The sequence below is a fragment of the Stylophora pistillata genome, chromosome 13, assembly GCF_964205215.1.
Source record: "Stylophora pistillata chromosome 13, jaStyPist1.2, whole genome shotgun sequence".
In the NCBI taxonomy this organism is placed as follows: Eukaryota; Metazoa; Cnidaria; class Anthozoa; order Scleractinia; family Pocilloporidae; genus Stylophora; species Stylophora pistillata.
In genome coordinates this window covers 24405507-24423425 of record NC_142531.1, presented here as the reverse complement: position 1 = coordinate 24423425, position 17919 = coordinate 24405507, and the positions used below count along the sequence as shown (strand labels likewise).

Genomic DNA, 17919 nt, shown 5'->3' with positions numbered 1-17919 from the left:
AGGTTTGAGGGCATTTTGATTAACTGTTTTAAAACCTATGCCAGCATCATTCCAACAAGCAGTACATGTAAAGAAAAATCCCACCTCCTACATTTGTACCTTTTTTTTTTTTATTTTAAACTTTTAAGTTTGGAGGTCAGGACAATAAGCTGACAATTTTGGCTTTTTTTTTATCATTTTGGGCTGGTATCTGATCAATCAATGTCTTAAAATACTAACATGAATAAACCAATGATTTAGAAAAACAGAAAGGAGATAGGTGTCGAGTTTTAAAAAGGAAGAACTTACAAATCCACATTAATAAAGAGGAAATAATTATGTCAATGAAAAGGACCAAGGTATAAGAAAGTTCTCAAAGAGAAAACCAGAAAATACAGTTTGTTATTCTAGTGGAAACATTCTGATGTCCTGTACAAACACCACCTTGTTGGAAAGGTGTTTCCATTACTCACTTTGACCTTTGACTTACAGAGGTCTTAATGCCAGTTGTTTACTAAAGTTCTATTTACACACTAGAGACAATACAGCTGTTTCCTTTGGAAATGGTTCCCAAAATATCCAAAAAGTGAGCTATCTTCTTCTCTGGAAAACATTGCCTCCTCTGCCGCCACGAGTGGGTGCTCCTCTTCCTCTTGCGGCAGCTATGGAAAAAAGAAAAAAACAGCACATGCATTTAGATGTAATAGTACTTCATAATGTTTATAAAATTCTCCTGACGACCACAAAACAAAGTTCATCCCAAAGGTAAAAAGAAGATTCCTGTAACAAAGAAAAGTCATGTGAAGGTGTAGTCTGATCGTCCGGGTGAGTGTAGTCCTGAGAAGGACTGTTGTCGGTGGTAGTGACTGACGTTTCCAAACGTTGTCGAAAGGTCAGTCACTACCACCGACAACAGTCCTTCTCAGGACTACACTCACCCGGACGATCAGACTACACCTTCACATGTAACCCCTGGGTTCAAACCATTTACTGCAAAGAAGAGTCAGCAATACTTTGTGTATGGAAATCAATTCTGCACGAGCCACACATAAACAAGTCTGATTTCTGTTAGGGGCAACATGACTATGTTTGGGAGCAAGGTCACACAGTTAAGGGGTGATGCAACTTGTGCAAACATTGCACTGGGGTGACATGACCTACATTTGAACAAAATATAATTTCAGGGCTTCCAAAAAGTTGATACCAAGTCAACCCTAGCTGTGGCAGAATGTGAAGTATTCAACAGCCAATGAATCACAAACACAATTCCTGTTCAGACAGTGATTTAAATATGCATGACGCAGTCACTATGCCAAGCATGATCCATCAAATCTTTACCTTATTACAACCTGACCCTAACCATGGTGCAGCACTGCAGTGGAAAGCACACCCACCCACTACTAACAGTTTCCAACTTGTATTTACCGCTTGTAATCACAACCTGTGTTCCTTTCCTTGCAAATCCAATTGATTTACAAACTGAAAACCAGAAACCTCTCTTAAAGAGGTATAGCTGACTAGTTAGCTCTAGAACTAAAAGGCAAGCACACAGGTGCAGTTGACATTAACAAACACCTCTGTGCATGGCCTTGGCTATTCAGTTCCAGCCTTCTACAGGGCTCGACAATAACTTTTCAACTAACAAGCCAACTGGCTAGTAACAACTTAGATATTAAAACAAGTCCAGTTTGTTTACTACCCAAACTGACTAAGACCACTGAATTTCTACTAGTCTGTGGTTAGTTTGCTACCATTAGTGTCGAGCCCTGCTTCTTCTATATGGAAACTAAATGTAAAACTGAAAGGCTGTTACTTTATCGATACAAAACAGTAATTCTGTACCTTGTGCTCTCAATATAGCAGATTTTCCTCTTCCCGCCGCTCCGCTGCCTCCTGAACCTTTCTGCGTCATTTTCTTGAACATTGGAGCATTTTTCAACATATCCGGAAGAATCAGAAATCGAATCTTGCTTCCACGAATAAAAACTTGTTCTAGCTGTGAAACTCGTCCATCCCTTGCAGTTACCGTGATGTTTGACATCTGGCAATTCATGTTATCTTCAGCCTCGACCAGCTTTCCTCTGTATACTTCACCAGTCATTGTTTCGAGCGTGACAACATGTCCTTCTGCTTCATGCAGAATCTTAATTGGCACTCCTATCGACATCTTCGATTAAAATAAACAGAAGTATTTTTGTTTGTCAACTATTCAGTGAAGATAAAGTTGTGAAAACGCTTAGATGTATTAGATTGTAAAAGCTTCTTCACCAACGTCCACGTCCTCGTTATCCCGAACGTTTCCAAACGTTACAATCCGAGAATCCGAGGAGAACTGGGAGAGAATAAGGCTTAGTGACCAAGCCTGAGTAGTTGTGTAAGGAACAAAACAAACTCTTACTAAGCTTATCGACATAATTATTTTGATCTGGATGATTCGTAGAGGCAGAGTCCTAAGGTATGCTTTATTTAAAGCATGATAGTGCTAATTTGAGAGAAAAACCTTTGGGAGATTTTATTTAAAAGCTGGAGTCTAATAATGCCGGGATACAAAATTTCAAGACAACGAAAGAGGAAAGGTACAAAATTCAAGGTAAACATATTAGCTGTCGACTGTATGTATAATTTATCAGCTTCCCATTAGTTCTGCTCAATTTTTAACTAATGAACTGTTTTATGCAAAGATTTTTGGAATATAATCGATAGATAGGGCAATTTCCTGTGGTTTCTCACGTTCTTAGATATGTTGATTACAGCGCTTTTCATTTAGCTGTTTTAGTTCTGAGCCCTTCATTCCATGATCACGCACGGTGTTTGGACCCAAAAATTTTGGTAATTGGTTGTCTTATGGGAAATTTAAAACAGTCCTTGCGTGAAATCTTGGGGAGCAAACTAAGGTCATTATGGTAGATGTGAAAAAAGCTGATTGGAAATGCATCAACACAACCTTTCAGTTCTGTGGTCACACTTTTTGTATGAGATTTTTGCATTGGCATTCTTTTGTTTTCTTACAGTTTGGCAACATCTATCTGTCCAAAGAGAAGTGTAGACTAATCCAGATGCGAAATCAATAGGGGCAGCCTAAGTGTATTATGGAAGATATGGAATTGGGGAATCGTGAATGCCTATATTTCAATTTAAATCTAAGACACCAGTAGTATCTCTAAAGAAAAATGATGGGAAGACTTTTCTGAGAACTTTATATGACCAAACGAATAGACTTTGCTGAATACTTGAGTGGCTAGAGCTGTCATATGCTTCTGATGAAGGATGTATGATTTTGATCAACAACATCAAAATATCCATATCCATTCTTGCTCAAGGTTTCGTTTTCTATTTCCTCTTTAGTGTGCTTATCATTTAATAAATTGGACTTTAGGTCCGTTACATCAAGGCTTCGGTCCTCAGTTAACAGTGGTATTGCCTGAGATGCATGACATCTTGCGTGACTTTTCCTTCGCGGTACATTTTCCACTGTGGGGCATGGGGTTAGGAGATTTGTATGTAAACAAAACGTTCAAACCGGACCAACTCGCTGGCGCGCTTCCCGCTCTTCCGGAAAAATGTGTTTTTCTTTCACTTCTTCGTAGTATCTCACGCACAGGCAGCCACATCACAGAGAGCACACACATAGGCAAAGGAAGACTTCTATTATTTCTTAAATGTTTCGTCTGCAGATAGAACTGCCCCACGTTAAACAGAAAACAGACTGGGACTGTGGATTAGCATGTTCGTTGATGGTGTTACAGAAGGTTTTAGGGAACAAGTTCGATAACTCAGAATATGAAGACATTTGCGAGAAAAAGAATTTTGGAAGCAGTGTTTGGACCATAGATATCGCCAGTATTTTCACAGAGTACAAGATCGATTACGTTTTCTGCACTAAAACTTTGGGAGTAGATCCAAGTTATGGGCAAAACTCGTTTTACGAAGGAACCTTCACCTTGGACGAAACCAGAGTAAATCGTCTTTTCACTCTCGTACCACAGTTAGGATTAAAAGTAGAAAAAAGGTGAGTTTTCTTAAAAAATCCAAAAATTGTCAAACTTTAATTTTTGGCCGAAGCTTGACAGAATTTTTAGTAAACGAAACAAAATTTTTATTTGCGTGACATGCATTGCATTAATAAGTTTCCCCTTCAACCCGTTTGACGTCTAATGACGCAATGTGAACTCTCAGTAGTTCCAGTCCAAATATTTTAATTCGTATATTCAGTTTCTTTATCGATAGCAACATACTCAAATATATTCCAGTACAAATATTTTTGTTCGTATATTCAGTTTCTTCATTGATAGCAACATACACCTGCTAAATGCAAATTTAAAGAAGAGGGAGACGCCATTGCCTGTTCACTTCGTACGTGATGCGAGTTATGTGCGTAGATATATAATCACTCAGTTGACCTTCTGTTCAACATGGTTATTTTGTAAACAAACCTGCGTAAAATCCCGATATCATCTTTATTTTTACGTACAGCGATGGGCCCTTTCCTTTAGGTCTATATTCAAACCTTAAAAATTATTACAAAACTCGTGAGGTCATATTTTACCCTGCGAGCAGAGGTCCCTTCTATCTTCCCCTTCTCTTCCTCTTCTCTTTCTGTTCTCGCCTTAACTAGGAACATCGGAGAGACCTCTGCTCGTAGGGTAGCCATGTTTGATCCATTAGAAGATATTCCTATATTCACAATTCCGGGATTATCAATTTTTTTATATATTTTTTAGTGATTTCCAATCTAACTTTTAGTTGATTCGTATAAAGTGAAATATCAATTGAAAGCAATTGCAGGTCAGAATCAATGATAAAACACCTTTAAGGAACGACTGAGTTGCTTGATCCAAAAGACACATAAAATTCATCCCCAATTACAGAATCTAACAGGATATATCAATAATAAAGGCTTATGAAAGATAATTATAAAAAAGATTCCATGTTTTGGTGCATTTGTTCAGCTGACATCAACATTTGATGAGAACAAAAGCATGGCACACAGTCAGGTGCAGCCAAGTCTGCCAATGACGCTCTTACTTCATTTTGACATATTCTGTGATCTATTGATATACAGACCTACAGCAACTTGGAATCTATTTGTACTTTATGATGATAAAGCAAAAATTTGTTAACAGTGACATCATCTGTCTGTCCTCCAACAGATCATCGGTAAAAACTTATCAGAGTGCCTGTATAATTCTGCTTATCATACAAATACAGGGAATTAATGATTAGGTCAATAATAGAGACATGGAGCATGATGATTACAGCTACTTTTAAATGGCTGTATTGGGCTTATCATCTATTTTTCTATTCTTAATTCAGGAGTGTTTCATTGGAAGAAATTATTTCAAGATTGCTGAAGGGTTATATTGCCATTGTTCTTGTGAACTCAAATGTTTTAATTTGCCACTGGTGTGAAATATTTTCTCCAAATAAACTAAGGATGCTCACATCCTGTATATGCGCGTCAAACCAGAGTGACTACTGTGGTCATTATATAGTATTATGTGGATTTGACGCAGATAAGAGATGTGTGTATTACAAGAATCCATCATTTAACGAAGTTCTTTGCTGTGCAAGGTATGACATGTTTGAATCAGCACGATGCAGTTATGGAACAGATGAGGACATAGTGTTTGTCAAAGTAGAGGAACCTGAACTTTTGAAGGAGACATTTATTAATACTACAAACAAATTATGATTGAAGTAAGGTTTCAAATCACAAAGCCATAATCATGATGAGAATTATATTCAAATTTTTTCTGAAGCATCACTACTGTTTTACTAAATAGCACAAACATTTCCCTTCGTCTCTCTTACTTTATTTTCTTTCCCAGTTATTTGTTTAGCTTGCCCTACAATTCTTAAAATGTTACTTGAGAGAATTTGGTATTGGATCAACTAACAATCCCCAAATTTTTCTTCATTCCCATCACTTGCCTGCTTTATTTTGTAAGGAGAAACTCTGTCTTGGTCACTCATAGGAGTCAAAGGGTCAACATGGTTTTTCACAATGCTTGTAGTGATTTGAATGAAATTTGCTAGAAACAGGCCAATACGGAAATATAATGAAATCTATGAATTTGTTTCATTAAATGATCCCAGTCATTACTGTTGAGTGGAGATATGGGTTGTCTGTTGCCATAAAACAGCTCTAAAATTAAACTCAAATATAATTAACATTGCTCTCTCCAACAGAGAACAAAAACATTTTGCGATTTGTGAAATCAAAGTATATTCTGTATTAATAGGTTTTACTGTGTGCTCTTTTTTTGGAACTTTTTCATAAATATTAATAGTGTAATACCAAGTAAGGGTATCCTTGAAGACTTTAATTTTGTCAAAGTGAAATACTGGTCACCTGGTTTAGTCTAAAACATCAATGTTGTAATAAACTTTCAGTTGTCCTTCTGTCAGAATATGATCATTTTATTAACTGAATGTCATTATCATTCCTCGAGTAACTTTCTAATTATGATGTTCCTAAGGTTGGAAGATATTATGTACTCATGTGTACTATTACTAAAAATACCATGAAATGTAAAGTACTATGTAAAATCTGAGGATTTTAAGGATATTTGAAGGTTTAAGTTCAAGAAAAGGGAAACTTGACTTGAAATAGAGTTCCTAACACTGAATTCTGTAAATTATGTAAATGATGACATTTAAGTATTATATTGCATTTGCAATATATTTAAGGACTCCCCTTATCATTCAAGGAAATGTTAGTAATAAATTGCTATTATGATTTTTAGTTGCTTTTCTCTGAGTCACACCATGCAAGTTTTGAACTGTGCCACATCTGGGAGGTTGTCTGCATCTAACTGCAAAATACAGTCATCTTTTGGTCTCAAGAGTCATGGGTATCTTATATATTCAGAAGATCTTTCAAAGATATCCATGATGGTAATAGGGGCTACATCATTCAGTGAAAGAGAGAGGGAGAAGGGTAAAAAGTATGCAAAACATGAAAATGGTTTCCACACAGATTCTCTTTTTATTATGGTCACTGCATCATTGTTAGTAAACCATCACTACATCATCCTTCAACTTTAATTATTACATTCATGTTTTCTTTCAAATAACAATGTTTACCAGTCTCAAAGTCTGTAGAAGAACAGGCCTCTAATGATGCTAACATTTGTCCTTTCAACAACCACAAAATTATCACTTACAAGAGTCCAACCTAAATAAATGCGCACTTGTTGCTCAGACAATTGTTTGTGACAAAAGTGGATCCCTGGACAACTTTACACCATATTAAACCAAGTACAGCAATTAAGAACACTTGAGCTGCAGGACTTATAAGTTAGGTAACTGGAAATCTACAGCTTGGCTGTGGGGTTATCAAGAAGTTCATATGCTGGCAGAGTCAAAAACTCTTCAAACTCTTCAGAGAGTACCAACTTGTCTAGAAGGTGAGAAGCCTGTGCCAAACGACTCTTAGATGGACCTCCAAGTTTTTCAAGCTCTTCTTTGTGTAAGGTCTTGTAAAACTCTGGGGTGAAGGGACGTCCATCCTCTAGTCGTACACCATGACGCAGCCACTGCCATAGTTGTGCTCGTGAAATTTCTGCTGTGGCTGCATCTTCCATCAAATTGTGTATGGCCACTGCTCCAAGCCCCTGTTGAGAGAAAGATAAACATGGGCAAGGCTAACAATATGCCTCTGTGGATAGCATATTGAACAAATATATCACTCCTACATAGAGGGTTAACTTGTCATATACATATAGCTAGCACAATGAAACAATCCACTAAGCTTAACAGAAGATTGGTGAAAACTTGAGGAAAGAGTAACCATAAATTAATGACTAGGATCATGGAAAACCCTGGTTCCTGAATGGGTTTTGAAGAAAAACAACTATATAAAGGATATGGGACTATAAAAAAGGGAAACAACAAATATTACCGACAACCAGCTGCTCAGATACTGAAGAGCAACACCGATGTTAACTCGCACGCCTTCCTCAGTGATCTTTCCTCCTGGTACAGAGACTGACAAGATCTCTTCAACCTTGACATTTACTTCCTCCCGAAGGCGATGTTTTTGATGGGAGGCACCATGCAAGCCCTATGAACAAAGACCAAATGTGCTACAGGTAGTGTCAAAAATGGGCAAACTACCTAAGCATGGAAGTATTTAACATTGAAAATTATATTTTCAAAAAAGAAAATCCTCAAGAAAAATACTGTGATCACTTTTTATAGCCCTAGGAGAGCTAAAAGTTTTGGAGGTGATCACTACTTTTTGCCAACTCTTAAGACTTGATACATCTCTGGGAAATAATCTTTTACAACTGACACACAAAAAGCTTTACTAATTGAGTATGTATTATTTGTGTTATAATATTAATTGCTTCTGATGTGGATCTTGACCTTTCAACTGCATCCTGATGGTCTTTTTCATGCAATGAAGTCAACAGGTCAAGCATCAACTTTTGAAGCAATTTGCTCTGGTCTGATTAAAGCATTTTGATGACCTGTTCCCTCACACAAAAAGCTTGCAGGTGAATAAACTGAGTATAGATACAACTTTCTAGCTGTAAAATAGCACTCTAAATTGATTCCCACCTTCATAAAGATTCCCTTGGCAAAAGGTACAAGATCAGGATGTGCAACCCAGGTGCCATCAAATCCATCAGCCACTTCCCGCTCCTTATCCTGACGGACCTTTTCAAATGCCATCTTATTGACATTTTCATCTTTTCTGCTTGGAATAAAGGCCGCCATTCCACCCATTGCATGAGCTCCACGCTGATGGCACACCTGGACAAGGCGCTCTGTATATGCTCGCATGAATGGTACTGTCATTGATATCTGCAAATCAAAAACAATTGCATAAGTATTTGTTAGACTTGCACAATTATGTTGACCCATTAACCCCTTAAAGAGGCCGTCCAAGGGGTTTTGGCGACAGACGACATTGCTCAAAAATGTGGCGACAATCTCTTTCCAATTCACTGACAGCCGACAAAAACTGAAAGAAAAGGGCGACAATTTGCAGCAGGGACAACCCATTTTATTTTCGACAGAGCAACGTCTTTTCGCTTTGCTTTATTCAACAGCGACGTCGTTACCAGGCAGCGTGATTCCTATGTGACCACGCCAATAGACTATTACACAGTCAACAAATGTCATATATAGAGGATATTGCATGGCCGCACGGGGATACGAATTTTATCTTCGAGTGCTGAAAGTATCTCTCCCTTGTTCACTGCGCTCACTCGTGAGAGACACTTTCAGCACGAGAAGATAAAATTTGTATCCCCAAGCGGCCATGTAATGTTCTGTTTATTATATAGATACTGATGAAATTTCTACATAAAAAAGACAACTTTTTTTATTCATTTTCGAAACAGCAATTGGGAAATTATGTTGGTAACCATGGCCACACCAATATCCTCACACATGAAAGATAAAAATAGTATCTTCACTGCGTGCAGTGAAGATATGATATTTTAGTAAAAGGAGAAATCCTGATATTTCATCAGTATCTATATAATAAAATCATTATTCAACTGTTGTCACGCAGTCAGTCTCTTGTTTCCTGTTGTCATGTCATGGAACAAAGGTCGGCTCGTGTGTTGGCCAGTCACGCTTTTTCCGTTTTCTTGCGCCACATGCGAGAAAGTTCATCCATGTTTTGTTCATAGGTGTTAGGTCGGGTGACATTCTCGGGTCGACAGATCATTTCAAGTTTTCATGGGAAACATAAGAAGAAATTGCACAGTACTGCGAAGAAGAATAAAAAAAAAAAGGACAAAAAGAGCCATGAGAGGAAAGAGAAGTAAGGTAAGCTGCTTTTAAGTCAAAGACTGAGGGGTCATAATTGATCCTAATTGCGGTTAATTACCAGCTCTACCTGCATGTTGCTTTAAATAACTTGATGACCTTTATTATAGCACAGTCACGACATTAACGATCATTGAGATTTAGCAGTGTTTCCCAATTAATAATTACCAATAATCCTATCATGTTCATAATATGGAGAGACTAAACATTACGTTCACGGTACAAGTGTATAAGTGTCGATTAAACGTAAGTGTTTAAGCACTGAGAAATGAGACGAAAATTTGAAAAAGAAGCCGTCGTTTGTGTTCACCGCAAATTTCGCGCAGGCTGCACTATTGTGAGCTGGTTAACTCAGTTCACATAGTAGTCTTTATTTTCTTACAGGATAAAAAATACATATCTTATCTATGCATATACATGTATACATATATATATGCATATACATGTATATGTACGTGCATATATACATATATATACATGTATACGAAGTGTATGAAGGAGTGCTGAATGTTTTCAGGGAGGCAAGAGATCTTTGCATTGAAGGTGATGACAATGGTGCAGATCTCGTCACAGAGGAAGCAGACTGCCTCGCCGATGATATAAACAGTTTTGTCTTTGCTGACTCTATTGCACTGTCTACTACATTTACTTCCCGAGGAAGAAGTATTCGGGCATCCACCAACCAGGCTTCAATTATAACTTACTCAACACATTTGGTTGGTTCTTTCGTCGCGCTTATGTCATCACCAAACTCAATTGATTAACTACTACCACTTAGCATCCATCCCTGAGGCGTGGCGAATTTAGTGCATAGTTTTACTTTTAAAACATTAACGGTTTTGTTTGGTTACGTGTCACTTTTGATAAATGAAAGAAACATTTAAAATCTTGCTCTAACGCTACTCTTTGTCACACCTCAAGGGTGGATGCAAATGGGAGTACCGGCCGGTAAGTTGACCGTAACCAGCGCTCCTCGTTTAAAATATGCGACGACCTCCGTCACGGCTGGTGTCCCAGTGCGATATGATGTGCTTTGGAAATCGAACTTCATTTGCGTTGATGCATATTTGATCAGCTGAGTTCCAGACGATGACAGCACGACGTTTGAATTGGCCCTTAGTCGAGCTCTTTATTCAAATGATCAACAGTACGCTTATCAACTAAAACACTTCCAAGAATTGTGTTCCTGTATGACTGTGTAAATGTAAGCACGAGACTGAGGAGAGAGGTACGAAAGCTTGGCCAGCGATTGACAATGAAACACGAATAAGAAGTCCTGAAGTGTGATTTTAAACCAAGTATGGGTGAGTCTCTGTGACTATTATTAGAAATGCAAAGTTAAACGTACACTGTTGATCTTCGCATACGAGCGCCAACAAAAGTAAATTATACAAGTTACAGATTGCATCCGATAAATTTAGTAAGACGGTGGCAATAATTGTATTATAGTAAACAAGCGACAGCAACATTTGTCCCTTACCAAACAAGCGACAGAGCGACATCAAAAACCCCCCTTGGAAGGCATCCTTAAAGTCCCTATTCAGCCCCAGAGGTTTATATATATTTCTATTCTTTGCATTATCCAAAAAAGTTTTTTTGATTGATTAAATATTTCCCCAGATATGCCGCCTCAAAGTTTGTCCTTTGGCCACGCCCTTTTTATTTGGCCGCGCTAAGTTAATACTGGTAACTAAAAGTCCCTCATGACGTCACAGCAAGAATGTCTTTCGATCGATGTGCCTACATTCACTTGAATATGCCTTGAGATGAATCTGGTGTATTTGAGCAACCAGCGAACACGCAACAAGTTGGCATTTTCACGTCATTTTACAGCAATAGACACATGTTCTTATACAAGAAGTTAACATTCGTCCTTGTTGTGACATCACTTGGCCCAGTAATTCTCTCCTTGCCAAGTCAAAAGGGTATGGCCAAGAGTAACTTTGAGGCGGCATATCTCGGGAAATATTTAATCAATCGCAAAATTTTTTTTGGAGATTAATCCTGATAACGCAAAGAATCGAAATATACATAAACCTCTGAGGGTAAATAGGGACTTTAACTCCCATGAGTGACCAAGGTAGAATTTCTCATTACAATATTAATACAATATTAATACAATATTAATACAATATCAAGTAGAAGAGTGACGAGAATAAAGAAAAAATACAAATTGGGAATTATCAGTTTATCCAATACCAAAATCTGTGAACTAACATCATAAGAATTCCCCACTCCAGAAACTATTGGGAATCTGGGCACGAACTTGACTCGTAGGGTCGTCTGGGATCGTTTGGGTGGACACGCGAAACTTCAAAATGGTGGTAGCGAGGAAAGTTTTCGCAAAACACTAAGGAAAAAAATGGTAAAGCATGCTAATTGTTGTGTTCCTGGATGTACGAATAATTAAAGAACCAAGGATGGGCTTTCGTATTACCGAATTCCAAAGGACAAAAAATTACGAAGACAGTACAAAATTCTAATTCGTAATGCAACATTAAAAATCAACGCCGATAATACATGTGATTGTGGAGATCACTTTGAGGGTGGACATAAGCGCAGCAGGCTTCATTTACCTTCGATTTTTCCATGGTCTAAGCATGTGGAAACTTGACGTATTTTAAAGCGTGTTTCTTCTGAAAAAATTGTAAAGAAAGTCCATTCCGAAGACCCTTTGCCAGAAAGTGATCTCTGTCAGACGGAGGATGTGCTGCTCACAAGTGATCAAGGTATGCACACGGAACAAGTACACAACAAAGATGAATCTTTGCAAACTGAATGTTATGAAGGGGTAAAAGTAAATTTTTCCACCCAAACGGGACTACTTAGATTTGACATTAATCAGTTCAAAGATAAGGACTCAGACATTGCTTTTTACACTGCATTTCCTAATCATAAAACACTAATGCTTTGCTTTGCTTTGGTATGGTGAAAGATGCAGCGAAAAACATGAGCTATGGAAATTATTATCTAAAATGTTTTGATTGCCCCCCAGTTTTGCAACCAATCTAAAATAAACTGTAAAGCAAACGATGTCTTACTATAAATTTAAGCTGGACAGTTCAAAATAACAAACCCTGACAAATGATCGATAACAAAAACATTGTCTGAGCAAACCTCTTGACAAGATTGGCTTTCTTGCCGCTTGTTTTCGCTCCTCTGCACAACAGCCATCATCTAAGCTGTGGTACAGTACCCTCTTCAACGTTTTCTTGAGGAAGCTTCACTCCGGGAATGTCTTCTTCGATAATAACAACTTTTTTGGAAAAACTGACTTTCTCTGCCACCATTTTGAAGTTTCACACATCCACCCAAACGATCCCACAAATACCCTACGAGTCAAGTTCGTGCCCAGATTCCACATAGTTTCTGGAGTGGGGAATTGTATCACAGTCATTAAGTAGAATTACTAATTGTAGAACTTGGGAGCGAAAAGACCAATTGTCTTTTGTAAGAACATGGCACAATGCACTTTATGAAACGATGTAAATCTCGATTCTGGTAAGCCTCTAACACTGGGTACAAGAAACATGCTGATATAGTTAAATATAAGACCACGAGGACATCTACACTAACAACCTGTAGATGTCACAGTTAAAAAAAATTACTAAATAAATTTGATTTTTTTTTCTGATCATGTAACCATGGAACAGTGGAGAATACAAATCAATCTAGAATGAAATCACTATGACCTGAAAGCTCTTCTAAACTAGTGGATGAATACATAATCACATGAAGTAACAGTATTAAGTAACATATCTACTGCTTTCTTAAAAATAAAAACCCTTGCAGCACATGGCAATATATTCAGTCATATCTACTGCGTACAAGGTAATACTGATTTTTTTGTATGATTTACCTGCTTACGATCTGGTAGCACACAGTCAGGTTTTCTGGAGAATCTTTTGATTGCTGAAAAAATGTAGTCCCACCTTCCAGCATTCATAGCACAACAGTGCTCTCTTATCTCATAAAGCATTTCTTCCATGTTCACTCCTGCAAGCAGAGTCTCCAACATAACAGTTGCACGTATGGTTCCTAATAAATAGGAAAGATAATAATAGTTTTAACAGTAATTTAATCCTTATATAGTACTAGGATTCCTTGGGTAAATGCTCTCCAGCAGTTGACTATGACATGAACTCCATTACTAAACAAATGGGTAGAGTTACTGTACAGTTTGTACATCTTTAGAATCTTTTCCAAAATTTTCCCATTATATTATTTGCAATTTGTATTTAATCCTTTCTGTCTGATGATCCAGAGCTCGCCACTAACAGTAGCAAACTAGCCATAGACTAGTAGAAATTCAGTTTTGGCTAGTGGTTTTCCATTTCCACATGCCAGTTTGGCTGGTAAACAAAATGAATTGTTGTATCATCCAAGTTGTCTCTAGCCACTTGGCTAGTAAGTTGAAAACTTAGTGTTGCACCCTGTAATTTGATCCTCCTTGGCTGATTGACACTTCATTGGTGTTTCTCTGTCTTAATGATAATAAACCAAACTCTCTGCACAATCTAACAAAGAAAAGTGTGGTCAATAGTTGGGAGAGTTAGCTGTCAGATCTAACCTTGAGGAACTTTCATGTAATCCTGAGCAGATTTAAAAACATCATTCCAAAGCCTAGTTTCCAAGTGAGTCTCCATTTTTGGAAGATAATAGTATGGGGCAGAGCCATTGGCAAGCCTAATGTGGACGTTGTGAAAAAAGTAAAGTCCAAAATCTACCAGAGCACCACTCATGGGTTCTCCATCACAAAGGATGTGCTTCTCATCCAGGTGCAAGCCACGGGTACGAACCAACAAGCAGGCTGTTTTGTCCTTCAGCCGCCGCTCTGATCCTAACAGTTTGGTAAAGCATCTCTTAGTTGAAGCAAGCAATATTATTTAAAGAAATGTGGAAGTGTATTGTTAAAGCCCTTGCCACTGGTGAGGTGCTGTGATAATGTACTGGAATGTTTGATGTAGAGGGACCAAGATTAAAATATTAAGAGATAAAGAATTCTGACAATTGTGTTTTCCAGGAACCAGGTGACATTCTAGCTTTTTAATGGTTTGTTATATTAGATCAAGTACTGACGAACTATACTCCAATTTCTTTTTTTAACCCTCTAACCCCCAAGACTTGAGAGTGACTTGCTTCTAATTTCTCACCCTTGAATCAAAAGTTAAAGTGCCCATAATGTGAAAAAACGTTTTTCGCTCATCTAATTCTACATTTCACCAAATGAACTTCGGAGAAAATTTTTTTCCATTTGGATAAAACACGATTTTTTTACGAATTTTTACAAAGTTCAAAATTCTATTTTCTTGCGGTTGACCCCTGCCACTGATCACAAGAATAACGTGCTCAAAATGACCACATGACTGATGTCTGTGACGTAGGTTCAGGAACCTCACTTGACCTTACAGTGCATATAAATACACTGGTCGAGTGCAGGTCGTTTACAATATTGTGAGCTTACGATATTGTGACCACTCTGAAGCAAATTCCCACTTATTTTCAAGTCAGATAAGTCACAACCCAAAATCGTGTGTTCCTGAACCTATGTCACAACTCACTTTAAACCGAGGAAGACTGGTGCGAATGGTGGACCAAAATGGCGGCAAATTTGAATGTCTTTTAAAAATTATAAAAAAATTGCGTTTTATCCAAATCGAAATTTTTTTTCGCAGAAGTTCATTTGGTGAATTGTAGAATTAGATGAGCGAAAAACATTTTTTGACATTATGGGCACTTTAAGGTCATGAGAATAAATGAACTGATCACTACTTAAAACAGCTACTGATTGTCCAGCAAATTCTCCTTGTCAGTACCATAGTAATTTTAAAGAAAAAAATGTTGAAAATATGAATGCTTATCTTAGGGTGCTTTCATAAATCAATTTATACTCTCCAAAACGTACTCGCTTTTCATCAACAACAATCACATTTTGATGGTACACACACAAAATCAGACAGGAATGAAATATTAAACCTACTGTCACTCACCCGTGGTGAGAAATCATATGATATAGCTGTCAATAATTCTTATAGGTGCAAAGGGTGAAGTAAATATACATTCAAACCTACCATCTGCATTGATAAAACTAATGGTCCCCTTGTTTGCGTCTAAGAGGTTCATTTGTCCCTCCACAATATTTTTCCAGGAGGGAGTCAGTGAGTCTTCAAAATCAGCCATGTACATGTCTGCCCCACTGTTCAGGGCATTAATCACCATCTTACGGTCTGTTGGTCCAGTGATCTCCACATGTCGCATCTGCAGATCATGTGGGACAGGTGCCACCTTCCAATCCTTGTCATGGTGAGCTTCAGGGTATTTAATTTGCTTCCCACTGTTTATTTCTGCTTGGATTTCCTGTCGTTTTCTTAGCAGCTTTTTTCTTTGATAGTTAAAACTTCGATGCAAATCAGCAAGAAATTCCAGGGCTTCATATGATAGAATTTGACTGTATTCTGGCTTGACTCCGCCAGTTATTTCAACTCCTAGTTAGGGAGAGAAAAGACAGATTAAACCATTTCATGAGACAGATGAAGTCAATTTGTTGCACTAATCCCATGATAAAAAAATATGAGAAAGTCCACTTGCACAATTTTGTTGCAAATATGATGTCAACAAAATGTTTATATGGATTTGCATAAATTTCTTTCTCGAAACCCCCCTGATTGACAAGTTTATTGTCTGTACCTTTTAACTTACCTTCCCCTTAAACAGAAAAGCAATAGCAAACAAGCACTTATCCCTTAAACCTCTATGATCCAATCAGTAAATAATTCAGTCTTCCCCTGTACTTCACATGACAAAATAAGCTCACCCTTTGGACACCTCATGACTTCGTTTTCAGGATCCTATACAAAAATAACAATATCAATCAGTCTTAAAAACAAGATGCCACGCATAACCTTCATGGGAAAGTTTTCAACAAGTAAACCATCCTTAGTTTACTTTCCTGTTCAAGAAGGGAAAATTTTTAAGTGGCTTACCTAGAAAGAGAGAAACACTTGAAAACACCCAGTGGTTTTCCATGATTTGCAACCCTCAGGAAGATAATAGTCAACCCCTTTACATGACATCCCTGGAAACTAGTTTTAAAAGTGGGGGTGGGTTTAAAGAGACAAAGTTCACAATCAAAAGGCAGCTGTGTGGGCCATTTATTGTTTTTGTTACTGTTTAACATAATCTGTTTAATGGAAAAGCAATATAAATCAAAATGTCTGAGTCACGACTGAGTATAATATGGAGGTTGGGCAACCAATATCTCAAACAAATCTTTCGATTAGCCTGCTCACGTTTACAGCGTGAAATAGAGACGAAGACAAACTGAAGATATCTCCGATCAACTCTGTCTTGTAATCAATGGGTCCAAAGTAGCAATTTGCTGGGTAAAAAGTAGTTTGATATCACGGGGTTTGTAAAAACCGTTTCGTGACATTCAGTAACCTGAAGTTGAGTTTATTCACGAAGACATGATAAGGATTTCCGTGAATTTTCAAATTAAACTAGTTCATTGACTTGTTAGAAGTTTGAGGTGGCAGTGCACCCGAAGGAAACGCATGTGAAATTACTAGCCGAAATAGATGACACGTGACAGTCTGTGACCTGTCGAAAACAGTGACTGTGGGGAGAACGGTGGAAAAGTTCAGGACACCTTAAATTGTGGAATATTAAAACTCTCTTGAATACTTACAGGTGGATTCAGGGAACGGATAAGGAGAAAACTCGCGTTCAAACCCAGTTTTTCGCCGGACAGCACACAAAAAATCTTTTCGTGAAAAGTGTCTCGTCCGTGTCTGATTCATTGACTTTACTTGCCTCGTTTCTGTACTTATACATGGTTCAAGGTCCAAGGTGGGGTGATCAGGGGGCGGGGACAAAGGACACCAGGAGGTGTGGAGTGGGTTTTCCCAAGTAACGCCAGGAGAGGAGGGGGGGGGGGTTGGGAGGGGGTAAGTGAAAATACGATTTTCGACTGACATGTTGATTTTTTCTTCGCCATAGCTGTAGAAATGTTATTTACTAATACTATATGAAAAAGTGCGGGCAAGATTTCCGTATAACCCCATACTTCATTATGCATTCAATTCTTGGATAAAGGAAAGCTGAGGCAAAACAACAGATTTCCTCTGGGACCACGGCTTTGTTTTTGATTGTTAT

General features: G+C 37.9%; 3 protein-coding genes across 6 annotated transcripts; 1 reads left to right on the top strand and 2 right to left on the bottom strand.

Annotated features, from left to right (window-relative positions):
* Window positions 1–150: 150 nt before the first annotated feature.
* Window positions 151–2298, bottom strand: LOC111341050 (small nuclear ribonucleoprotein Sm D3). Its single transcript, XM_022947997.2, has 2 exons — window positions 1822–2298; window positions 151–641 (listed from the first exon to the last, which is right to left on the bottom strand). The coding sequence occupies exons 1-2, from the start codon at window positions 2144–2146 to the stop codon at window positions 571–573; spliced, it is 396 nt and encodes a 131-aa protein (XP_022803732.1). The 5' UTR covers window positions 2147–2298; the 3' UTR covers window positions 151–570.
* Window positions 2299–2343: 45 nt separating this feature from the next.
* On the top strand, window positions 2344–6720 carry LOC111341037 (protein GUCD1). Of its 2 annotated transcripts, none has more exons than XM_022947979.2 (3): window positions 2344–2569; window positions 3654–3988; window positions 5293–6720. In XM_022947979.2, the coding sequence occupies exons 1-3, from the start codon at window positions 2516–2518 to the stop codon at window positions 5669–5671; spliced, it is 768 nt and encodes a 255-aa protein (XP_022803714.1). In that variant the 5' UTR covers window positions 2344–2515; the 3' UTR covers window positions 5672–6720. The 2 variants fall into 2 exon arrangements, with proteins under 2 accessions (XP_022803714.1, XP_088600253.1); XM_088744127.1 differs by having other exon boundaries at window positions 2345–2555.
* A 224-nt stretch (window positions 6721–6944) lies between these two features.
* LOC111341036 (malate synthase) lies at window positions 6945–17605 on the bottom strand. 3 transcript variants are annotated; one of them, XM_088744120.1, is made up of 9 exons: window positions 17453–17562; window positions 17335–17380; window positions 16580–16613; window positions 15837–16250; window positions 14336–14605; window positions 13625–13803; window positions 8545–8790; window positions 7883–8044; window positions 6945–7595 (listed from the first exon to the last, which is right to left on the bottom strand). In XM_088744120.1, exons 3-9 carry the CDS (start codon window positions 16593–16595, stop codon window positions 7296–7298), a joined length of 1587 nt encoding a protein of 528 aa, XP_088600246.1. In that variant the 5' UTR covers window positions 16596–16613; window positions 17335–17380; window positions 17453–17562; the 3' UTR covers window positions 6945–7295. The 3 variants fall into 3 exon arrangements, with proteins under 3 accessions (XP_088600246.1, XP_022803712.1, XP_022803713.1); XM_022947977.2 differs by lacking the exon at window positions 17335–17380 and having other exon boundaries at window positions 17453–17605; XM_022947978.2 differs by lacking the exons at window positions 17335–17380; window positions 17453–17562 and adding an exon at window positions 16749–16862.
* Between the last annotated feature and the right edge of the window lie 314 nt (window positions 17606–17919).

What these genes read in the sequence shown, in the direction of transcription:
- LOC111341050 (XM_022947997.2), bottom strand. Translation starts at nt 2,146, where the DNA reads ATGTCGATAGGAGTGCCAATTAAGATTCTGCATGAAGCAGAAGGACAT. An exon ending in TGCTATATTGAGAGCACAAG is followed by an intron (nt 642 to 1,821) that starts GTACAGAATTAC and finishes TTTTTTCCATAG; the next exon opens with CTGCCGCAAGAGGAAGAGGA.
- LOC111341037 (XM_022947979.2), top strand. Translation starts at nt 2,516, where the DNA reads ATGCCGGGATACAAAATTTCAAGACAACGAAAGAGGAAAGGTACAAAA. An exon ending in GGAAAGGTACAAAATTCAAG is followed by an intron (nt 2,570 to 3,653) that starts GTAAACATATTA and finishes TTTCGTCTGCAG; the next exon opens with ATAGAACTGCCCCACGTTAA. An exon ending in GGATTAAAAGTAGAAAAAAG is followed by an intron (nt 3,989 to 5,292) that starts GTGAGTTTTCTT and finishes TTCTTAATTCAG; the next exon opens with GAGTGTTTCATTGGAAGAAA.
- LOC111341036 (XM_022947977.2), bottom strand. An exon ending in TAGTTTTATCAATGCAGATG is followed by an intron (nt 14,606 to 15,836) that starts GTAGGTTTGAAT and finishes CCAAACTGTTAG; the next exon opens with GATCAGAGCGGCGGCTGAAG. An exon ending in ATCTGAGCAGCTGGTTGTCG is followed by an intron (nt 7,596 to 7,882) that starts GTAATATTTGTT and finishes TTCTCTCAACAG; the next exon opens with GGGCTTGGAGCAGTGGCCAT.